The 23143-nt window shown below is 62.0% G+C and overlaps 2 protein-coding genes across 6 annotated transcripts; one reads left to right on the top strand and one right to left on the bottom strand.

Moving 5' to 3' along the window:
* Nucleotides 1–222: 222 nt before the first annotated feature.
* On the bottom strand, nt 223–20124 carry TCEA2 (transcription elongation factor A2). 5 transcript variants are annotated; one of them, XM_064573494.1, is made up of 11 exons: nt 6589–7288; nt 5364–5562; nt 5125–5187; nt 4690–4795; nt 3551–3641; nt 2300–2430; nt 2029–2085; nt 1458–1612; nt 1242–1388; nt 635–706; nt 223–440 (listed from the first exon to the last, which is right to left on the bottom strand). In XM_064573494.1, exons 3-11 carry the CDS (start codon nt 5176–5178, stop codon nt 432–434), a joined length of 822 nt encoding a protein of 273 aa, XP_064429564.1. In that variant the 5' UTR covers nt 5179–5187; nt 5364–5562; nt 6589–7288; the 3' UTR covers nt 223–431. The 5 variants fall into 5 exon arrangements, with proteins under 5 accessions (XP_064429564.1, XP_054366178.1, XP_045742133.2 ...); XM_054510203.2 differs by lacking the exons at nt 5364–5562; nt 6589–7288 and adding an exon at nt 19625–20124; XM_045886177.3 differs by lacking the exons at nt 5364–5562; nt 6589–7288 and adding an exon at nt 8136–11643.
* A 189-nt stretch (nt 20125–20313) lies between these two features.
* SOX18 (SRY-box transcription factor 18) lies at nt 20314–22591 on the top strand. The gene is made up of 2 exons (XM_045886174.3): nt 20314–20797; nt 20981–22591. The coding sequence occupies exons 1-2, from the start codon at nt 20440–20442 to the stop codon at nt 21784–21786; spliced, it is 1164 nt and encodes a 387-aa protein (XP_045742130.1). The 5' UTR covers nt 20314–20439; the 3' UTR covers nt 21787–22591.
* The last annotated feature ends 552 nt before the right edge of the window (nt 22592–23143 follow it).

Below are 23143 nucleotides of genomic sequence, written 5' to 3'. Positions count from 1 at the left end.
ACACACAGGCAGAGTCTGCCCCCAGTGTTCTGAGGGCCCACGGGCTCTTCCCTCCATCTCTGTTCCAACAGGGCCAAACCTAAGTATCACCTGATCCCAAGGAGGAGGGTCGTCATCCCCCGTGGTGGGGGGAGGGGGGGTGGGCCAGACATGGGGGGCAGGAGACCCAGCTCACAGCCCAGGACTGTGGGTCCACCAGAACCAAGGGCCAGAAACTGCACGATGGCAAAAAGAAACATTTAATAATTTGGGGGGAAAGGAAGAAAGGTGTACTGCAGGCAAGATGGGAGAGCAGGGTGCACAGCCCTCTGGGGAAGTTCAGGTGGGCACAGGGTAGGTCTCAAGAAGCGGAGTCTGTCGACAGGACACAAGGAAGGCTATGGCAATGTGCTGGCCACAGCCCAAGGCTTCACACACATCTCAAGGAGGGCTCAGCAGAACTGCAGCAGACGGACGAGAGGCATCAGCCACATGGACCCCAGGGCCCCCGCAGGGCGAGAGACAGGGCTGGGTCTCCACCCACCTGCTCTGAGGCCCCAGGAGGCTGGCTGGGCATGGCTGTCCCCCATTTCATGTCACATGGGTCCCACACAGGCTGGAGACACCCACCTCCAGAGAAGGCCTGCCCACCTACCTTCCAGCGATTTCCACACTCATTGCAGACGACAAAGGTGGTCATGGGCTCATCAGAGCTGCGGGTCTGCACCTGTGGGGAGGGCTATGGTGAGAGGGGGCCAGCCCCAGCCCCAGGACTCCGTCGCTTGGAGCAGGAGGCCCCGAGATGCAGGTCTTCCCTGGAGTCACAGCGTGGGGAGGCTACCCGTCCCCTCAGGTAGCACTGTAGCCCCTCGGCCCCTCTGGGGGACCCCCACTGAGCCTGCCCAGCGACTCCAACCCTTGTGCCTTACCAGGGACCTTACAGGGACCCCTGGCATATCTTGAGGTCCACATCAGCGCCACCTCCATGGGTCTGAGCGTCGTCCTGTGGCCACCGCCAGGCTGAAGGACATCCACCCACCGGCCAACAGCAACATTCCTGGGGCCCCTCCAAGCTGGGGGAGGCCAGGCCCCCCCATTTTAGTGCCCAGAGCAAACCACCCCGGAGACGCTGCTCACTGGGGCCCAGGGGTGCTGGGCAACGGAGGAGGTTCCAAAGGTGCCCTCCACAGTGTGTGTGTCCAGGGACCCCCGGGGGCAGGCGCGGGCTCCGGGGAGCATGAGGTCAGGTGGCCGGGGCGCACCTGCGTGTAGGTGCAGTTCTTCCTCCTGCATTTCCCGCAGGTGAACAGGTCCGTCTGTGTGCCTCCCGTGCGGGCCATCTGGTGCTCTCGGATGGCCTCCTTGGTCATTGCCTTCCGGATCTCCTTCAGCTCATCACTGGCCATCTCCTGGGCAAGGAGCCACGTACTTACCACGGTGCACAGGGGCGGTCCCCATGCCCCTCCAACAGGACTCACCTCCGACGTCATCACGGCGATCTGCTGGGGTGTTATGGCGCCACACAGTACGTTCCGTCGCAGGTCAGGGTTCTTCGCGTCCTTGAGGTTGGAGATGCGGCTCCTCACACGGTTTTTATACTTCATGTCCGTGTTCCCCACGTCCCGGAAGATGCGTGCAAGTGTTTAAGGACCTATCCAGAGGCCAACGCTGCTGCCTTCCACCCACCCCATGGGGCCAGCCGAGGGAGGCCAGCGAGGGCCATATGGGGGGAGGGACCACAAGGGGAAGGGGAGCCCAGCAACTCCATCTGCCCACCCACGCCTGGCAGCGAGTGGAGGGGCAGCTGAGGGGGGCCCCCACCAGACCCACCCGTGGCTGAGGCCCAGCTGCAGGTTCAAAGCCCCAGTGCCCCAGGCCCCACCAGCAGGCAGAATCAGTCCCTCAGCAGGTCCAGGGAGGGCCCTCCTGGTCCACCAACCAACCTCCTGGCGAGGGCGCTGGGGCCGTGGCCACCAGGGAAAGCCGGGCCTGGCTGTTCTCATGACTCCACCAGAAACCCCAGATCCCAAAGCCCCACATAAAGGATATATTCCTCAATCTGGGCCGACAGGCCCTCGCAGTCTGCACCAACGGCCATGTGATCATCTGCAAGAGGCAACCCTGGCTAGCCACCCCACTAGCTGCCCCCCACTTGCAGCCTGCCCAGCACTGAAGCCCAGGACCCAGGTGCTCTGGTGACCCCAAGACCCCCTGCCCCCCACCTGGGGTCTGCTGCAATGGACTAGGGGAGAAGGCTGTCCCTGAGGACCCTCTGAACTCAGGCCATCCCAGGACTCAGGGTGCACGTCGGGGCACTCACGGTCTGTCTGCAGGGCAGCGGTCAGCATCTCGCGGCACTTGCTACGCACAGCATCGCAGGTGACCGGCACCGGGGGAAACGTGGTGATCCTTGGGGCCGATGGCATCCTGGGCAGCTCTGGCCTCTTGCGGCTGGAGAAAGACACACGGGTCCCCAGAAAAGCCAAGAGTACAGCCTCAATCCCCCGAATCCTGTTTCTTCTACCTTGACAGCAGCCCATGTCCTGCCCCCTGCAGTCCAGCCCAGCATGCCCTAGGGATCTGCCCAGCTGGCCAGAGGCAGTAAAGCCCACTGGCTGGGGCGTACTGCCCAGAGGAGGGCCCTATGGGGGCAGCATCCCCTGGAAGGGTCCCTGCCCTCCGGGAGGCCAGAACACCAGGCCACACTGCTCGATACCAGCTGCCATTTCAGGGAGAGGCAGATGGTGTTGGGGGTCGCCCGAGACCACAGGTGGCCCCATCCAGCACGGATGCCCCTTCAAAGACTGGGCACTCCCCACAAGCTGCCTGACCACAAAGCTGCATCTACCCAGCCCTCCCCTCACACCCCTGCGTCTCGTGACCCCCACATAAGTTAGGGGGAGCAGGCGCTTCCTGGAGGGAGCAACAGGTGCCGATGGGTAGATGAACCCATAGCCCTGCACAACCACACTGAATTGAGAGATCAGCCTTTGCTGGCCTCCTGCCACCTCTGTCCAGTGAGGTCAAAGGCAAAGCAGCCTATGGGCCACAGCCTGTCCCCATGAGGACCCCCAGTCTCCATGACTGCCCTCCCTGGGGCCACAGCAGTGAGGCCTCAGTGCCCCCAGAACTCGCGTCATGCCGCAGCCTGGGGCACCCAAGAGGAAAAGGGTTCAGCAGCAGTGGGACCCCGGGCTAAGGGGGCTGCTCAGCCAGTGCAAACCAGACCCCAGGACAGGGATGTGGAGCTGGGGGACGGCAGCAGACGGCTCCCACATGGCTCTCCATGCAGCCGGGTGGACACAGCCCCACCCTACAGATGGTTGGGGCTGGAAAAACACAGAGTCCAGAGGAGCTCTGGAAGAGAAGCGAGCAGCAAGAGGCCCACCAGGCCAGGCAGGGCTCCCCTGGGAAAGTCCCTTCCAAGGAACTGGAAGGGCTGATGTGTTCATTTGAATGGCCTCAGCAGCCCCAGGGCACAGGGAAACCTGCACTTTCATCTGCTGAGCAGGAGGGACAGATTGGGGGGGTGGGGGAAGGAGGGCAAGCACCAATGTTCCAGATGCACCACCTGGGATCCTTGGCCTCGGGGGCCTCCTTCGAGGACGATGTGGGCAGAGGCCCGCCCCTCCTCTGCTCCCTGGCTTTGGCATCTGAAGCATCTGCAGGTGCCAGGAAAGGGAGAGGTTGGCCAGGGGGAGGCAGAACCAGAGGGCAGGGCCAGGCCAGGGAGGGGAGCAGATCACCACCAAGGCACAGCCTTAGTCAAACCACCAGCTCTAACCCGCCCACCCTAACCCCAGCCGGGACCCTAGCTGCTGAGCCTTCCATACCTGGGGCCCTCTGTCCTCCCTCCTCAGAAGGTCCTAAGACAGCCTCCACACTCCTTTCTTACCCCCCTCAAATAGGCCACCTGTGAGGCCTCTCTGGGGTCTGCCATCGTGGCAGAAAGGACAGCCACCTGCCCAAAGCGACCCTTCAGTATGGAGGCCCCTGAGTGACAGCCCCCACAAATGAAGTGTTTGAACTTGGACGAAGACCAGGGGTGGTCATCCCCCAGCTGGGCCTTGGGGGTCACAGCGAACTGCCAACCACTGAGCACGTCCCCCACAAGGCTCCTGAAACCCGAGCCTGTGCTGGGGACCATCCCACAGGATGAGAAGCATCCCCCACGCCACCAGAATAAACATACTTGTCCCACACGTAGGCTGATGGCCACGCAGGACTAGAGGGACCCAGGACAAAAGCTCTATTCTGCAAGGGTTTGGACAGAGCCCAGGAAAGGCTGGGAAGGGAGGGGGGCCTCAGGGTCCCAAGGTGGGCATCCCTGCAACCCCAGCTGCCCCCCCTGTCCCGTCTGAGTGCCTGTGCCCCCTTCTCCTCTTCTCTCCCTTTCTCAGCTTTCTCCCCTCCTCCTCTTCCCCCACATCTCCTCCGGCTCCCTGCCCTCTAGCTGCCCTGACCCCTCTCTCTGTGCCAGGTCCCTCCAGGTCCCTGGCCACCCTCAGTGCAGTCCTGCTAGTACTGCAGCAGTCTTTTCTCCTTGCTCTCGATGGATCCCCTGTCGTCCCAGCCCCAAGCCTTCCTGGACCAGTTCTGGAACGACCCCACTCCCAGCTGGCCCGGGCTCAGGGACAGCACTGCCAGCACCCTACACAGAGCTGACCAGCAAGGGGCCCCAGCTCCCAGCCCGCACCACCTGACCCGCACCCAGGAGCTTCTTCCAGGACTTGATGAGAGACTTGGCCAGCGCGATGACCTCCTCATCGGAGCTCTGCTTCCGCAGGGCGTTGACAGACATGCCGACCCGCGTAGACTGTAAGGCAAGCAGCCTGGGCTGGGGGGACGGCAATCAGACCCTCCTCACAGGCCCTCCGAGGCTCCCATGGGGCAGGGGCTGGGGACCAGCTTGTGAGGCGGATACCCTTTCTGAGGGCTACTGTCCCGTGTGGAACCCAGGATCCTCAGCGAGAAACAGGGTGGGTTTTCTGTAAATGCCCCTTTGTGTTCCTGAGCAACAGACAGAAGCAGGGACGGTCTCCTCCGGGACAGACATCTGTGCTAACCAAGGCCCCGGGGAAGGGGCCAGGAAGCTCTGCCAGGTGCCCAGGAGCTGTCCCAGGCAGGAGGCACACAGGGCCCTACCTGCAGCAGGTGCAGCGTGACAGGCATGGCCTTCAGCTCCCGCAGCAGGTCCATGGCTCCCTCCTGGAAGGAGAAGGGGGACCTTCATAAATGACTTCGAGGTCTCGGTGAACAATGCAAGAGGGGGGCACAAGGAGTAACAATTCGGAGATCCACCTGGGGCCACATGCCCAGGGAGGGCCAGAATGAGAAGGAAAGTGGGCTTGGCAAACTCAACCGCAGTGTTTTGGGTCACTGACCAAACCATGGTTGCAGGAAACAGCTCCAAGGACTGCAGCCCCTCCCCGGCAGGGGGGCCGCACCCAGGTGAAGGTGTGGCCCCAGGGGTGCTCACTCCCCTGTCCGGTCTCCTGTCCCTTGCGATGGGTTGGGCAGCTTCTCCCTGAAGTGGCTCACCCACCAGCTGAGAGGGGTCAACCCGGGCAAGGTCAGCGTCCCCTGCAGAGGCCAAACACTCTACTTCCATCACACCCATACCCACACCCAGATTCAAGTCCCATGGCCCCACCCTTCATCAATCCCTCTAGGCCTTGCCTTAATCCTCAGGCCAGCCACCTTCCCCACCTTGCCCCCTCCCACTGCACATCTGTTTCTTCAAAGCCCTCCCCCACACCAAGGCCATGCACAAATGGGCTGCTCTCTCCACTCCAGGCTCAGCTTAAGATTCCTCAAGTGTGCCAAGTTGCTTGCCCCACGACTTTTGCACCTGCTGCCCCCACTGCCAGAAGTGCCTCCCAAATACCTACAGATTTGTACCCTCCCTCTTTCCAAAGTTTATTCAAAGGACACCTTCTTGGCAAGGCCCCTCCTACTTAAAACTGTGACCACACCCCATGCAACACCTCCATCCTCCTCCCCTGCTTTGCTTTCTTCCACAGATGCTTCCCTTTTTAACACACTGGTGTTTTAACGTGTGGGTCTTCCCTGTGACATGAAGGGGGCAGAAGTAACCTGACCCAGACACTCAAGGTTGTGAGACCTTCATGTCTTGAAGCCCAGGCCGTGGGAAGGCCCGGCCCTGCCCCACCCCACCCCCCAATCTGAGTGACATCTATGCTCTGCAGCCCCCTCCACATCACCCCCAGCAGGCTCTGCGCCTCAGGCTGTGCACAGTCCTGCCCTGAAATGACCTCCACAGGAAAAAAGATGGTTGTCAGAGCCAAAGACACAGTGCTGCTCACTGATCAGTTTTCTGTGGCTCCAGACCAGAGGCAGAAACCCAATTCCTGACTTCCCAACCATGGGTCCCAAATCCCCGAAGAGGCGTCCCAGGCACTGGGACCACTGCCAGCCCTCACTGCCCACGCCACAGTACCCTCAAACCCTCGGCGCGTTCCCGGCCCAGAGGTTGGTCAACGCCCCCTCCTCATGCTCCGCTGCGCTTCCACCTGGACACACCCTCCCCCAGCTCTACCTGGCCCCACCCAGCCCTCCATGGGTTCTAGGACCCATCTCTGACCCCACCTGGGTGGTGTTCTTTGTCTCCTTCAAGAGAGGAAGCAGCTTCTTTCTCTGGTCATCTCTGGAAACAGCTCTAGGTTGTTCCCACACCCTTGCTCTGTGCTGCCCACGGCCCCCCGGGGGTATGAACACAGTGAGTGTGTGTGTGTGTGTGTGTGCAGGGGGCTGCTGCTTGCTGGATGAATGAATGAGTGGGAGACAGCCCCCTTTTAGGCCCCAGCGTAGAACCCTGTCCAGAACCTGGTCAACAGGGACCCAGGACAAGCCTGCTTAACCCAAAAAACCACCCAAAGCACCCGAGCAAGCCGACAATCCTGGAGTGGCTGCCCAGGCATCTCAAGCCCATGACTGAGCCTCCTCCACCACCCTAACTAGTTGCTCACAGTCTGTGGGGGAGAGCAGGTTGTTTATTGAGCCTCTCAGGGAGCCAGCCAGGACCCCTCCCAACATCCTAAAGGCAGGTACCACCCACCCAGGATGCTTCCATGTGAGGCTATGCAGGTTGTCAGAATCTCAAAGCTGAAAACGGGTTGACATTGGAACCCCATCTACCTGGTTCCTCTTAGAGACCGCAGCACAGCCTGCTCCAAAGACTCACTGGCCACAGGACAACACAGGCCAGGCACCACAGTGAGCACAGCTGGGCAGGGGCTCTATCACCAAGGCGCTCCCAGGCCAGGCTCACCAGACCTCCCAGGGCTCTATCCCTAGCGTCTCTACGTATCTACCCACTCCCCAGTTGCTGCTGGCTGAGTCCTGGCTATGGAAGGGAAAGAATTTATTAGGGAAACCTGGTTCTTGTAGAGCAGGGACAGATACAGGGGAAAAAGGGGGGCCTCTAAGCCAGGAAAGGCCTCTGGCCTGCTTGTGAAGGGGAGATGATGAGGGCCACAGCCCCAGGCGGACCAGAGGTAAGGGAAGCGCTGTAGCTCCGGGAGGGAAAGGGGGTCCAGTCTCACACTCCAAACTCCTGCAGGCTGAGAAAGGATGAGGGAGGCCTAGGGTGGGACAGAGGGCTCTGAGTCGGGGTTGGGGCTCTGCGGAGAGTCCCGGGGGTGGGGGCGAACTGTGAGGATGCCGAGGCTGAGGAGGAAGACACCGGGGGCGGGGCAGCCAGTACGAAATGTCTGAACAGGCTGGGGCTCCGGCAAGGCCTGGAGGGCGGGACCGAGGAAAGCTTCCGCTGGCCGGGCTCCGGTAGGGTTGGGGCGGGGGTAGTCTGGAGTTAGGGGGCAAGGAAGGAGACGGATCCCAGGTCTGCGGGGTCTCGGCCTGGTAGGTGGGGTCTGAGTCCAGAGAGGGCGGCTCCCCGGACTGGGTCCAAGCCCGATTGCGGCCTCTGCCGCGGGTGCGGGAGTGAAGGGCAGGGCTGGCCCAGGGCAGGGGTCTCGGCCACCGACGGGGGTCTCCCCACGTCCCGGGAGTCTCTGCTGGGGCGGGGTCTCGTCCTGCCCTTCGGGTGGTCTCCCCGACCCTGAAGGGGGTTCGGCAGGCTCGGCGGGGGTCGGCGGGGCGGGGGTCCCGGGGTCCTGGCGGCCCGCGCCCCTCACCGCACTCTTCTTGGTCACCATCTTGTCCAGCCTCCGGGCGATCCGCGCAATCTCCTCTTCCTTGCCCATCATCGCCTCGGGGGCAAGGCCCCCAGCGCCCGCCGCGCCAGCCTCAGCCTCCGGGCCTGGACCCCCGCCCCGATCGTCGCCGTCGCCCGCACCCGTCACAGCCGACGCAGCCCTACCGCGGGCGGGAGACCCTCCGTTCAAACCCCCGGCCCCCGCGGTCGCCGCGCTGCATCGTGGGACATGTAGTTCCCACGGCCGCCCACCTCGCGCGCACCGGCCCCGCCCTGGACCACAACTCCCAGAAGACACGCAGATTTGCATGGCTTCCTGGGGAGTGTAGTCCTGACGCGGGCCGTCGCCGGAGGCCGACTGGGCCGAAAGACTCGCAGTCCCACAAGCCCCCGCGCGAGCCGGTTAGCCGGCGGAGGGCGCTGCGGTAGCGCGCCAGCAGAACGAACGTGCCGGGCCGGACGCGACCCCAGGTTTGTCCCTACCCGACCCCCCGCCCCGGAGCGGCGGGTGGTCCGACTATGTAGGACCCATAGGGGCACGTTCGAGTCCCGCCCCTGTCTCCACCCACTCGGAGCCCTCTTCTTCCACCTTCCGCTGTCCCGGGACAGCCGGACCCGCGGGAGGACTCCCGACCCCACGCCCCCCGCAAGCCTGCGCGGACCCCCTGCGCACTCTGGCCTGAATCGTGGCCTCTGAGCGCTGGTGCGTGGCGCCTGGAGGTGGGAGGGAGCTGTAGCGGATGCGAGGGTCGGAAGATGCCCGGGGACTTGGAGAGGCTGCGTGGGCACGGCCCCTGCCTCCGGAGGCAGCTGCCGGCTGTGAATCCCCAGCTCTGCGCTTCAGATAAATCACTGACCACTCTGTGCCTCAGTGTCCCCATCTGTGAAATGGAGATGTTAATATTGTCTGCCTTACAGGGCTCCTTTCGGGGTGTCGTCAGTTGATAAACCTCATGCACTGAGAACAGGTCAGGGCACAAGCATGAGCAATTCAGTTGTCACCTTTGCTGCTGGAGGTCCCTGGGAATGGCCAGACTGCACTCAGTTGGAGGGATGGCCCTGGCCGGTAGAGGGCTGGGGAGGAGCAGAGGGGCAGAGTGAGCATCCCCTCCAGATGTCTGCCACGTCCTCAGTGATGCGATGCTGGGTGGTTTGCTGGACAGGGCACAATTCAGGGGGAGGGTACAAGCCAGGGAATTGATGTGTGTAGTGCTGTGGGCCCCGCCCCACAGTCACTGAAATTCAGGCCAAGTAACTGTGAGACCGGGTGGCAGATGGGATGACCAGATGACCTCGGCTGACCAGGCCTTGGACTCTCAGTGGAGTTAATTAGATATGACTGAGCTTCCCAGCAGCCCAAGTGAAAAGGAAAACATGGTTATTTATGAGATTCCTTAGTAATCATAAGGAAAAAGCATGGAGTTCCTTAGAGGGAGCAAAGGTTTTCCAGGACAGAGGCCCTGTGGTGGTGAACCCATCACCTCATTTCTAGACCGGCTCTGGTTCTGCCCCTCACTGTGAGCTGGGGCCATAGCTCTGATCCATCCCAACCAAGCAAGTCCTTAGATGGCCAGAATCCCCTGGTCTGAACATGTGTACAGCCTCTGAGGGTCCGGCCACACCAGGGACACTGGGAAGCTGGAGACACACCCTTCAGCCCTGCTCTGGGCAAGCAATGACTGGTGAGAACCAGGAGCTGCCTGGGCTCCTGTATGACAGGCACCAGCAAGAACCCCAGAGAACACATCCTCAAAGATTCACACTGGCCCCCGTCACCCACAGGGACTTGTCCATGGAGGCTGCCCAGCCAGGCCTCTAAGACAGATGGGGGAAGCTGCTTCGAGGATTTCTTGAAGCAAACTCACCATTGTGCTGGGCATCCAGGGATGCTGAGCTCAGCCATGGCTTCTGACAAAGCCTGGGCCACAGGGGAGGGAGGGCAGACATGGCTAGTGTGGAGCATAGCCCTCAGCCTCTACCCTCTGGAGCAGGCAGATGTATGTCCAAGAGAACTCAAAACAGCTTTAGGTCCCTAAGAGGAGAATCAGAGAGGGTCTGGGGCGCCTGGGTGGCTCAGTCGTTAAGCGTCTGCCTTCAGCTCAGGTCATGATCCCAGGGTCCTGGGATCGAGCCCCACATTGGGCTCCCTGCTCAGCGGGAAGCCTGCTTCTCCCTCCCGCACTCCCCCTGCTTGTGTTCCCTCTCTCCCTGTCTCTCTCTGTCAAATAAATAAATAAAATCTTAAAAAAAAAAAAAATCAGAGAGGAGATCAGGACAGGCCTCTCAGAAGCATCACCTGGTTGTCAAGGTTTGTGCCAGACCCCTGACCTTGGCCAAGGCATCAGTTGGGGTAGGGTCTGGGCCATCAGCACAGCCCCCTGGGGCAGGTCACTGTCAAAGCCCAGCCTCAAGGTCAGTCTCCATCTGATTTCTCCACGGGACAGATGGGCACCAGGTGCTGGGGAGGAGAGCAGGCAGGCAGACACCCTGGAAAACCAGTGGGGATTCACCCTTGACCCTACTTGGGAAGACCTGCTAATGAGGGACTGTCCCACCATCTGTGCAAGGGACTTAGTGTAAGGAATGCCTCTCAGTGTGGGACTGGTTGAATGGTTTAAGCCACAAAGATGTGACTAAAGTATAACTAAGGGAGCTGGTTAAGAATGAAGACTCTTAGGGGTGCCTGGGTGGCTCAGTCGGTGAAGTGTCTGCCTTCGGCTCAGGTCATGATCCCAGGGTCTTGGGATCAAGCCCCGCATCGGGCTCCCTGATCCGCAGGAAGCCTGCTTCTCCCTCTCCCTCTGTAACCACCCCCTGCTTGGGCTCTCTCTCTCTGTCAAATAAAATCTTTAAAAAAAAAAAAGAAAGAAAGAAAGAGAGAGAGAGAGAAAGAAAGGAAAGAAAGAAAGAAAGAAGGAAGGAAGGAAGGAAGGAAGAAAGAAAGAAAGAAAGAAAGAAAGAAAGAAAGAAAGAAAGAAAGAAAGAAAGAAAGAAAGAAAATGAAGACTCAAAAAAAAAAAAAAAAAGACCCTTGCCTCTTATACTCCATGGGTGGGCTTTGAGGTCTTTGTCTTCGGTACAGAGGCACAGAACCCTGGCCAGCCAGGGTGGATACCGAGCAATGGGCACCCAGAGGAGGGCAGGGGTTCAGGACGCTGGGGGCTATGCTCCAAGTGTGCAGAGGGTGTCCCAGGACTGGGAGGTGGATGGTGGTCTGGAGTTTGTACTCAGCCCCTATGATCTTATCCAAGCTGCTGAGAGGGACAGAGGCAGTGACAGGATAGAGACTGGGGGATGGGGAGACAGGACAAGCCTGGCTGCTGAGGAGGGGCACTGGGTGGGGTGGGAGGGAGAACAGGACAGGGTCTCAAGCTGGGGGTCAGGGACCCGCAGCCTGTCAGAAAAAAAACCAGGTGGGGAGGAATGTTCATGCCCTTCCCGTTGCCCTCTGGTGGCAGCATACAGCTGTTCCTTTGGTTTTGAAGCAATGACCAGCATCTCACAGCGGTGCCAGGACCGACCACAGCACAGACTAGAGCCACTTCCCGCCACGGCTGTCCTGCCAATGCCCCAGGAGCTCACTGCTGCTGAGTCTGCAGCAAGAAAGAAGTGCTTAGACTGGGGCGCCTGGGTGGCTCAGTCGGTGAAGCGTCTGCCTTCCACTCAGGTCATGATCCCGGGGTCCTGGGATCGAGTTCCGTGTCGGGCTCCCTGCTCAGCCTGCTTCTCCCTCTCCCCACCTCCTGCATGTGCTCTCTCTCTCTCTCCCTCTCTCTCTCTCAAATAAATAAAATCTGTATTTTAGAAAAGTGCTTAGGTTTCTGTATCACACTTTTTTGTTTTTCTATATCACACATTTTAGGAAATATTTTGATAACTGTGTTTCACTGTAACTGGTTTCCTTTGTAACCCTATGAGCTTTACTTTCTGCACTGCCCCATTATGTGGCACCAAGGTAAGGACACGGAGGAGAGGAGGAGCTGTTGGCTAAGAACTAGGGCCCTTCCCCTACACCACCATAATGGAAATCCTGGCCTGCCTGCCTTGGACCCTTTCTCCTCCATGAGAAACTAGATGGTCTCCACCTCCAGAGGCTCCAGGGATAAGCCACAGGGACAGCTTGTAAGGAGCCTGGCATGTCTTGGTGGATCTTGATTGAACCCACTGAGGTTGCAGATGAATGGAGACCAAGACACTGGGGCCCCTGAAGGATGACAGCCAGGAGGTGGGGGGCCCCTGAAAGAGGAATGCCCAGCAGAGGGCTGGGCTGTGGGGCTGCAGAGGCCATCCCAGGAGCCCAGCCCAGAGCAGGGCAGGTGATGGGGAAGAGGGAGTAGACGGAACAGGTGGGGGTAGGTGGCAGAGGAGGCAGGGTACTTCCGAGCTGGAGACCTGGAGGCCACAGCTGTTTCCCTGTGACAGGAGCCCTGAACCCTGGCAGGTCCAGTCCTGCATGGAAGGGGTATGGCCCCATGCAGCATGAATGGGAAGCCCAGGATCCAGATAGGGTGATCCTGCTGCGTGGCCTGTGTGGTCCATGATGAGCAGTGGCCTCTAGGTGGCAGGAGGGAGCCACAGACCAGCTGGCCAGCCAGGTGTCCCCCACCCTCCCCCTGGGGAGGTGCCGTCCATTCTGGCCACAGCTGTGAAGCGGCCAGAGTAGGACAGAGAGGCCCTCATCTGTGGGGGCTGCGGGGGCTCCCACCCTCACCAGGGCTCGAGCTGGGGCAGCAACCACCAATCCCAAAAGTCAGTATTCCACCTTCAAAGTCCCTGGTCTGGGGGCCCTCGTGAGTTCATGACCCTTGGAACCTTGCTCAGAATGTTCACAGCCCACCCCAGACCCCTCATGGACCCTACCCAACCTTGGGAATGTCCTCCTCCAAGAAGCTGCCTGGGCCCCCAGACCGTCCGGTACCCTCAGAAAACTGCCCCCAGAGGGTAGCATCAGGACCATGGGGTTCTCCTGGAGGGGATTTATGTAAACCTGGCTGTACCCCACTAGGGCACTCCCCAGGGCTGGGGCCTTCCAGACCTTACCCTGACCCCTCTGCAAATGAGGAATTTCATTTCTCTTTGATACCCACACGCAACCTGAGTCACGGGGGACAAAAAGTTGCTCACATGTGCGCACAATGCCATACCTGAGGGTCCTCATGCACAGACACTCAGAACCACCTGGGACTGTCCATGAGGTGTCTGTCGCCCAAGGACTGCTCAGCTGGCAAAACAAGGCCTTCCATCCACCCTCTGCCACATCCCTAGCCCAGGACACCTAAGAGTTGCTCAGTAAATATGTCTCACGAAGCAAGGAAAAAACAATAGCACGCAGGGGGTGGGCAGGAAGGGACCCACACTTACCAGCCACCGCCCAGCAAGGGAGCCCCAAAGACAGCCCCCCCCCCACACGCCCAGGGAGGGCCAGCTCAGGACTGACCTCCCCTGCTGCTTTGGGCTGAAGGCCTGACACACAGACCCTCCTAGAACCAGATGGGGCCCTCCCCTGAGGACCCCCAGCCTCTCCTGCTGAGATGGACCCAGGAAGAGGACGGGGGTGGGGGACAGAGAGCCGAGAGCCAGGTGGACCTGACAAGGTGGTGGGAGTCAAGGCAGGGCCTTGCTGGGTTGGGAGACTGAGCCATGAAAATGTAGATGTGTGGGTGGAGGTCCAGGGGCTCCTGATTGGAGGTCAGAGGTGAAGAGGGATCAGCAAGGAGCAAAGAAGGAGCCCCCGAGGGATGGGAGACAGAGTGCTTACCTTCCCAGACCCACCCCACCTGTGCTTCTCCAGAATGCCCTCCTGGACACTCCACAGGCCCACTGCCAGGGGCCCTCCCTCAGTGCCCATGATGGTCCCATGGGGCAGCCCCCACAGAAGAGAAATATGCAGGCCTGCCCTCAGGAGCCTCCTCTGTGGGAAGCCCGGCCCTGTCCTGGGAGTTCTGAGGGGAACACAGCCCTGAGAGCGACCTGGGGACACCCCAGCGACACCCTCAAGGTCCAGGACACATAGGCTGGACCACACCTTTGGCCCAGAAGCCTGCCCCTCCCCCATCCTCAGTCCGGAAACATCGGAAGCTCAGGCCATTTATTTTTCTATTTGTGTCCCCCGCCCCCTGCCTGCCCAAAGCCGGCCATGACCCAAGCAGGTCGCATCCGTGCTTCCTTTCTGGCTGAGGCAGGGGCCTCGGTGGGAAGGTCTGTGCTGCTGCAGTCACATGGAGCCCCACCTCACTTCCCATGGCCCCAGAAGCCCCCACCCATCCCCTGCTACCTTCAGGCAGCTCTCCCCTGGCCTGGGCACCCAGCTGTTTCTGCACCTCTTCCTCCAGACCCTCCAGCCCACCATGGTGGCCAGCACAGGGGTTGTGTAGGCTGTGACCCCAGCCAACCCCATCGAGGAGTCCCTCAGATCCTGGCATCTGAAGTCAGGCAGGGCAGCGACCGGGGACTGAGACCCAGCAAGAGTGCCCTGTCCCATGTGCTCGCAGATACCCTGGCTCTGCCCTGCGGCAGCCCTTTCTCTGGGCCTCAGCCTCTCAGTCTGCAGAATGGGAAGAGCTGCCCACCCAGGGTAACATCTTTAGGAAAGTCCCCAGCCCAGCCCATAGCCTTGGCCCCAGCCCAGCTCCCTCCCCCAGAGGCAGCACTTGGGGGAGGCAGGCGGCATCCCCCAGAGGCCAGCAGCAGCCCTGGCGGCCTGCTCCAGGCTCGAACAATGTGCTTCCCTCACACAATTCCCAGAAAGGCAGCCCTCCCTGCCCTGCCAGCCAGCCTGGCGGCCACTCCACCCTCCCCATCCCCAGAGGCCCTGGGCGGGGGGGTGGGCGGGTCAAGGGCTATGGGTGAAAGGAGGAGGTCTGACTCCCAGGGCACCAAACCCAGGGGTCCCTGAGGTAGCATCTCCCAGGGGTCCAGGCACACCAACCCCGCTGCCCTCCTGGAAACTCCTCAGGGAGGCAGCTTTCAGCTGAGAAGCCAGGCCCACTCCAGGAGCGGACCCCCTCCCCTTCTTTCCTGGTGGTGAGTCCATCCTTCCTGAGCTGCCCAGGCCCATCTCCACACAGCAGCTAAGCTGAGGCTGTGGAAAGCTAAGTCACATCACACCCTCCTCTGCTCAAAACCCTCCTAAGTCACCAACCCTCCTTCAGAAAAAAAAACGAGACCCTCCCAGGCCTCACACAGCTCCCTGTCCACTCCCTGCTCTTCCCACATATCAGCTCAAATCCCTGCCCCAGGGCCTTTGCCTGTGCTGCTCCCACTGAACAACACTCTTCTCCAGATATCCCCTCATCTCTTTTCCATGTTCCCTGCTGGGGTTGGCTCAAAAGTCACCTCATGAAGTGACAGGCCATGAGCACCCTGGACTCCTCAGCCAGCAGCACCATTCTCCAGAGCACGCACCACAGCCTGGCGCCCCACATTCTGCCTTGTTTGTGGATCTGCTGATTGTCTGTCCCTCTCCCCCAGAACAGGAACCCCCTCCCCAGGCAAGGACTTGGGTCTGTTTTGTTCACTGTCTCCTAGAACAGAGCTGAGTTCATAGCAGGCACTCAATAACAAACGAATGAAGGCATGAATGAATGATTCCGGCCCCTGAGTGAGAAGGGATGCGTGGTCCCCAGGAACACAGGCCTGCCCCCCTAGCCCATTTGGCAGTCCCAGCTGGTTGGGCCATCAAAGCCACTTGTCACAAAGCTAGGGCAGCAGCAGAAAAGAAACATACAGCTGCAGGGCCCACTGGGGCTCTGCTCCTTCTCTGCTCCATTCCCAGGGCAGCTGAGGACTGTCACCAGAGCCTGGCAGGAGGGAGAGAGGCCAGGCCAGCCCAGGCAGGGAGGTCAGGGGGGCACTGCCCAGGACACCCAGACAGCCCCACCTCTGCTCCTCCAAGAGCCCCTGAGGGGAGCAGGGCACAACTCCTGTAGGACTGGGACACCTGCAGACCCAGACCAGGGCACCCTGGTTTGAATAAAGACAGCCATGGCAGCAGCTGCCCCGAGCCCAGACTGGGTGGCATGCGGGGGTGGGGGGGCAAAGCTGGGGGCAGGAGCTCCGGGCCCGGCCCGCCGGACGACTGGACAGACAGAGTGTCTGGCGCCGGCTCAGCCAGGCTGGCCCTTGGCTCCCTCCTCACAGCTGTGGCCTTCCTTCCTGAGCCGCGTTTCCTGGCTCCTCCCTGCTGTTGCCACGGAAACCCAGAGCCTGGTTCCCATGGAGCCCCTGCTGAGCCTGAGTGGGGCCCACACAGCGCGCAGAAACCCCCAGGACACACACGGCCACACCACTCCGCCCCATGGCTCACAGAGCCCAGCACCCCAACCCAGCTAGAGCAACACCCCAGCCTCTGCAACAGTCCTCGACACCTGGAACATCACAGAGTGATCAGAAGGCTCCTCTATCACCCTCCTCCCAGCCACAAGGCCCTGTGCCCCCCACCTGTTCAGTCCTGCTGGCCCCCGTCCTCGTCACACACCCAAAATGCCCACAGTGACAGCACCACACCCACCCCCTCTGCTCAAGACCCTCAGCCAGTCTGACACCCACCACAAGCCTACTGACACCCTAGTCCCCAAAACACCTGGCTCGGCCTGCGACTCAGGTCCACTGACGCCAAACCCGCCCCTTGTGACGGCTGCAGCCGGTGAGCTCAAGCGCCCATGCTGGCCCCCTCATGCCCACCCCACCCACTCTTCCCTTTCGGAAGTCCGGTGCTCTGTGCACACCAGGCCTAGCATCCTGGGGCTGAGAGCAAGAAGGCACAGGGAGGGGCATAAGTCCCAGCGTCCACCTGGACCAGGCCCATCACCTGGGGAGGGACACGCACGCGTATACTTCTAGGCTATTGGGCATCTTCCTCAGAAGCCCTGACCCCTGGACAGAGGTCGAGGCTGACCATGTACCTTGCCTTCCCCACCCCCTGCCCTAGCCCTTGCAGCGGGGTCTGAAGGAGGAGCCCTGGGACAAGGGCCAGGCCCGGAGCCTTGGTCTCAAGGACCCCGAGGTGGGATCTGAACTGAGCAGCCTGACTCCAAAGCCAAGGTCTCAGGAGACAGAAGACTCCCCTCCACCTGGACCTGTGGCTGACGGGGACCCCACCCCCACCCTCCAGGAGAAGGAGGGTCCAGCCCCAAGGGACTCAGTAATTGGTCCCAGGCTCCTGCTCCTGCAGCAGCCAGGGCCGGGTGGGTGGGAGCCTGTGAGGTCTGTGCCCCGGGCAGCGCCTGGGAGGTCTGCCACTCCCAGAGCCCAGCCAACCCCCCACCCAGAGCCACCGAGGGGGACTGCCCAGCATCCTTTGCAGGCTTCACCCAGAGCCTGAGGGTCTGGTCCTAGCTGAGCGAGGGGAGGCCAGGGAGGACAGTGTCCACTCAACATTCAGGCCAGCCCCACACTTGCACAGAAAGCTTGCCCCTCTACTCCACCTTTCTGTCTGGGGAGTTGGGGGCTGCACACAGGGCCCCCCATAAGGGTGGGCAGTAGCCAGTCTGGGCCAGGCCAGCCAGAGGTGGGTTCTAGAGACATAGGAATGCCCCAGACTCACAAATCACCCCCACTTTGGCTGGAGCTGTGCTCTTGCGGACCCCTCCCTTGGTGGGTGTTGAGGGTGAGGACTTCGCTGGGCAGGACCCCCATTCTACACCCTGTGGGACCCCATCTCATGGCAGAGTCCAGCCTCTGCCTGGCTCCAAAGGCCATGGGCAGACTCCAACGCCAGAGCCTGCCTCACCCCTCACTCAGGCAGACACCGACCTTCCCCGTCACACAGACCCCACAGACCACACACAAACACACAGACACACACATCTGATGCCCCTCCCCCCAGCACAGCTGACCACACCCACACCAGCCCTTGCAGAGCCCTGGGGAGTCCCCCAGCCCTGTGCCTCTGAGGTCAGGGCCACCCCGACTGCAGTCCCCCCCCCACTGTCTTCCCATCTGGACAGTGGGCCAGAGCCACCATCCTGACCCCTACCAGGCAGCGCACACACGGGAGGACAGCCTGACTCCAAAGAGGCAGGGGGCACCCCAGGAGGCTCTCCTCCTGCCCTGCCCAGCCTCAGCCCACAGGACATGACAGCTGGACACCTGAGTAGCCCAGCTCTGCCGAGACGGAGGGTTGTTGGCTGGTGCCAGGCGAGGCGGCGCTCCTGGGGGAGGGGGCACTGTAGTGGTGAGGTAATGCCGGATAATGCCCACAGCCGCATTTGGAGGCGCTTGGTCAGCTCTGGGCTGTCAGGAGCTGCAGAGGGCCAGGCAGGGCCTCTAAAGGAACCGAAAGGCCATCCTAATGAGGGGAGAGGCTGCAATGGACGACCTTCTAGGTCTCCTTCCCAAGTGACCATCATCCCAGACCAGCTACTGCCCAGGCTAAACCAGGCCCCGGTAACCCCAGTCCACACCTAGGAGGGTAAAGGTGGTCCCTACCAGGGGCTGGCTCCTTGGACCCATTCTTCAACCTAGAGTCTTCCTCACACATCTCTTCCCCCACCTCCTGCAGGGTGCCCAGTCCACCCACTAACACTGGTCAAACAAAAGCTGGCACCACTGGGAGAGGACAGTGCACCTGCCCACCCCAGGGCCCCCCATTCTTGCTGCCTCCCAGGAAAAGCTAATCTTCCCCCTGGACCCAAAGAATCCGTTTCCTGGTGCCTGAGTGCCCCCAGGACACCAGCAGAGGCTCCACGTCGTGAATGAAGCTGTGGGGCCTGGGGAGTCTGGAAACCACTCTGGGACACCCAGGGCTTTACTCCCCCTGCCGATGGACAAGACCCTACATGACAGAACCCCATGGAGAGAGGGGATGGACACCCAACAGCCCTCAGGTTGAGGGACCCCTGCGGGGCTGCTTGCCTTTCCTCAAACCAGGAGGGCCACGGGGGGCAGCTCGGGAGCAGCCAGTCGGGGGGGCTGGAGGACCCACCCCATCCCTAAGCACTGACTTTGTGACTTAGCAGCACTACGAGGGCCAGGGACCCGAGAGCCTCTAGCCACACAAGCCCAGGGTCCCTGACGTCTGCTGTCATGCACCATGGCGCTCCCAGCACTTGCGGTGTTGGTGGGAAGGAGGGCTGCACAGCTCCCAGGCTATAAATGGATGTACAGGAGGGAAAACTCAGATCCCACCCCAGAGGTGCTGAGCACACTCATGCCACCCCCAAGAGAACCATCCTCAGCAGGACGGTAGGCAAGCAGTCCTGGGGGACACCCCTCAGACCCCTCAGTTTCTGGAGCCCAGGTCCCCTCCCGGAATTCCAGGAGGCTGGAAGCTCCTCTGGAAACCCTCCCAGACCTCTTGGCCCAGGAGAGGGGGCCCCCCTTCCCCTCCACCTGCCCCAACCCTGGGTCCGGCTTCACTCTATTGTGGTAGCAGTGGCCTGAGCTGGGCAGGGCAGCCAGTTACTGCTGGTCCCAGCCCCTGATCCTAACGGGCCCCAGAGAGGCGGAACAAGGCCTGGGGCTCTGCACCTTCTCTGGAGGTTCCTCTGCCCTCTGGTCTCCCTTCACTCTGGTATGGGTCCAGGGCATCCAACGCTGAGGTTTGACCTGTTTGGAGTGGGCTCCGGAGCGATGCAGGGAACACGAAGTCCGACTTCTTGAACCCCATGGACAGACAAGGGGGCTCGAAGCCCCCAGTGGTGAAAATTCCACATGCGTGTGGAGGGTTGGGGACATGATGCCCTGCGGTTATCCAGAACACGCTCCCCCAAGATACAGGGCACTTTTTCCAAAGTGTCCTGTCCTTTTGAGCTAAACCCCAAGAAGCCTTCTTGGGAAGCCTCCCAAGAACGTGGGTTAAAATATGCCCCTCTCCTCCCAATGTAATTTCGTGAGGGGGCAGCCACCCTCCCCTAATTACCGTCCGGGGGTCTGACTCCGTGGGTGGGGACGGCAGCTCATCTCTGAAAGCCTGACAGCCCCCACGAGGATGCCCCCTTCCAAGCTCCAGCCCACATCAGCGGCCCATTCGCACTAGGGGTGGGGGGGAGGGGGTCCTTCCTTCAGAGAGGGTGCGGGGGCAGCTGCGCGGAGGAGGCTGCGGTGGAATCCGGCGGCCCGAGAAGAAAGGGAGCCCCCGGGGAGGGGGCCGGCCCCAGCCCGCCCCGCCCCGCCCGCCCCGCCGCCTATTGGCCCCGCGCCGCTATATCTGGGCGCCCACCCGGCTCGAGGCCACCGCCGTCTCCGCCGCCGTCCGCCCTGCCCTCCGCGCCCGACCCCGAAGTGCCTGCTCTCCACCCTCCGCGCTTCCGCGCTCCGTTCCGACCAGGCCGCGCCCAGCTGGAATGCAGAGATCGCCGCCCGGCTACGGCGCACAGGACGACCCGCCAGCCCGCCGCGACTGTGCATGGGCCCCGGGACCCGGGGCCGCCGCTGAGCCGCGCGGCCTCCCCGCCGCCCCCGCTGCCCTCGCAGCGCCCGCCGCCCCCGCCTCGCCGCCCAGCCCGCAGCGCAGCCCGACGCGAAGCCCCGAGCCGGGGCGCTATGGCCTCAGCCCGGCCGGCCGCGGGGAGCGCCAGGCGGCCGACGAGTCGCGCATCCGGCGGCCCATGAACGCCTTCATGGTGTGGGCGAAGGACGAGCGCAAGCGGCTGGCGCAGCAGAACCCGGACCTCCACAACGCGGTGCTCAGCAAGATGCTGGGTGAGGGGCACGGGCGGGCGGGGAAGGGTGAGCCGAGCGGGCGGGGGAGGAGGGACCTAGCGCAGGGGTGGGCCAGGGCGGGCGGGGGCCGCGCCCCACCCTCGCGGCGCGCGCAGGGCACACGCAGGGCCCGGCCAGCCGCCGGCCCGACGGCAGCGCACTGACGCGCGCGCTGCCCTGCAGGCAAGGCGTGGAAGGAGCTGAGCACGGCGGAGAAGCGGCCCTTCGTGGAGGAGGCGGAACGGCTGCGGGTGCAGCACCTGCGAGACCACCCCAACTACAAGTACCGGCCGCGCCGCAAGAAGCAGGCGCGCAAGGCCCGGCGGCTGGAGCCCGGCCTCCTGCTCCCGGGCCTGGCGCCCCCGCCGCCGCCACCCGAGCCCTTCTCCGCGGCGCCTGGTCCGGCGCGTGCCTTCCGCGAGCTGCCCCCGCTGGGCGCCGAGTTCGACGGCCTGGGGCTGCCCACGCCCGAGCGCTCGCCGCTGGACGGCCTGGAGCCCGGCGAGGCCGCCTTCTTCCCGCCACCCGCGGTGCCCGAGGACTGCGCGCTGCGAGCCTTCCGCGCGCCCTACGCCCCCTCCGAGTTGCCCCGGGACCCCGGTGGCTGCTACGGTGCGCCCTTGGCCGAGGCGCTCAGGACCGCGCCCGCTGCCGCCGCGCCGCTCTCCGGCCTCTACTACGGCGCCCTGGGCGCGCCCGGCCCGGGCCCGTACCCCGGCCCGCTGTCGCCACCGCCCGAGGCCCCCCCGCCCGAGGCCGCCGAGACGCTGGGGCCCGCCGCCGACCTGTGGGCCGACGTGGACCTCACCGAGTTCGACCAGTACCTCAACTGCAGCCGGACTCGGCCCGACGCCGCGGGGCTCCCGTACCACGTGGCGCTGGCCAAGCTGGGCCCGCGCGCCATGTCCTGCCCGGAGGAGAGCAGCCTGATAGCCGCGCTGTCCGACGCCAGCAGCGCGGTCTACTACAGCGCGTGCATCTCCGGCTAGGCGGCGCGCGGGCCCGGGGCTCGCTCCCGCAGCCGGCGCGACGGGATTGCTGCGCACTCCTGCTGTCTCTCCCCCGCAGCCAGGCGCAGGTCTCCCTGCAAGGGCGGCTCCCGCGTGCGCTGGGGCTTTTCCAGGAAGCCCAGGCCTAGGACCTGTTGGCTGGCCCTGCCAGGGTTACGTTTTTGACGCGTCTAATTCTTTTCTTGCAGTATATTTTCTAGAACCAGGCTGTATTTTTTACTTTGCCTTTTTTATATACGTAATACAACATATTTAATTTTTAAACTTTTTCTTCCGAGGGGTTTCAGTGACCAAAAGCACCAATGTAGCAAGGCTTTTTAAATATGAAGAATACCACTGTTTGTTTGCTTTAAAGGAGAAGCAGGAGCTGGGTCGCCCCTGGGCCAGGCGAGGCCACAATAAAGTGACTCGCTCCTTCCTCTGAACACCCGAGTCTGTGGTCGTTGGGGGAAGGGGGACCGGTACACCCAATGACCCTGGACATGCCCTTCCCCCAGAGAGCCCCCTCCTCCCCGCTTAGGCCCCAGAGCACCCACTTCTCCATCCTTCCAGGCTACTCAGCAGAGATGGTGGGAGGCATGAGGTGTGGGCACTCCCCACCCTGCCAGCCTTCCATTCCCCTCCTGTCCCAACCCCCATTGTAACTGAAGCCTAACAGGGATCAGCAATCCCCCCACACCCCCACCCATGTTTCGTCATCCTCATCTCCTTTTTAAAACTTTCTTCTAAATGAATAAATACATACATAAAATAAAAATAAATACATAACTAAAACCTCCTTCAAGCCCAGGGACTACGGCTCAGGTGTGTCCTCCTCTCCAAAGGAGGGTGGCAAAGGTTGACACCTCTAACAGACGTGGCACCCTGGGGCCCCATCTGTCATTTTTAAACCAGAGTCCCCAGAAGGGGCAGCACCGTGACAGCCATGCTCTCCCCACAATGACCTGTCCAGGCTCTGCCCAGTGACAGAAGGTCAGTGACCTGAGCAGGGAGGCTCAGGACTCTCACGCTAGCCGTTCCCCACTTGCAGTGGTCCATATTCCTTGGTCCCCTGCCCCCCCGTGGGGAGCTGATCTCTGACACCCCGATGTGGAAAAGGTTCTCACAGCTCAGTGTCCCGTGTTTGTGTGAGGCACGTGGTTCTGCAGGGACTGTCTGCTCCACGAGAGCAGGTGAGCCAGGGCATCCAGGCGTGTGTGCGCACGGGGGGCTCCGAGCGTGGGTGTGATGCTGTGCCCATGTGACCATGAGAGCACCCATGAGGGTGACCGTGTGACATTCCGTGTCTGCGTGCACACAGTTGTCTTGTGAGTCTGCAGCTGGATGTGCGTGTGTC

Source organism: Mirounga angustirostris, unplaced genomic scaffold (assembly GCF_029215605.1).
Source record: "Mirounga angustirostris isolate CCGP_5_RB_7025 unplaced genomic scaffold, mMirAng1.0.hap1 SCAF_10, whole genome shotgun sequence".
Classification (NCBI taxonomy): domain Eukaryota; kingdom Metazoa; phylum Chordata; class Mammalia; order Carnivora; family Phocidae; genus Mirounga; species Mirounga angustirostris.
Note: the sequence above shows the minus strand (reverse complement) of the source record. Positions and strands in the feature narration are given on the sequence as shown.

Excerpts from the sequence above, each read along its gene's own strand:
- TCEA2 (XM_045886177.3), bottom strand. The coding sequence starts at position 8,465 with ATGCAAATCTGCGTGTCTTCTGGGAGTTGTGGTCCAGGGCGGGGCCGG. Across the intron at positions 3,642-4,689 it reads GTCCTGGAAGAAGCTCCTGG|ATGCTTCAGATGCCAAAGCC; the intron begins GTGCGGGTCAGG and ends TGGCACCTGCAG. Across the intron at positions 2,431-3,550 it reads CCCGAGGCCAAGGATCCCAG|CCGCAAGAGGCCAGAGCTGC; the intron begins GTGGTGCATCTG and ends GTCTTTCTCCAG.
- SOX18 (XM_045886174.3), top strand. The coding sequence starts at position 20,440 with ATGCAGAGATCGCCGCCCGGCTACGGCGCACAGGACGACCCGCCAGCC. Across the intron at positions 20,798-20,980 it reads GGTGCTCAGCAAGATGCTGG|GCAAGGCGTGGAAGGAGCTG; the intron begins GTGAGGGGCACG and ends GCTGCCCTGCAG.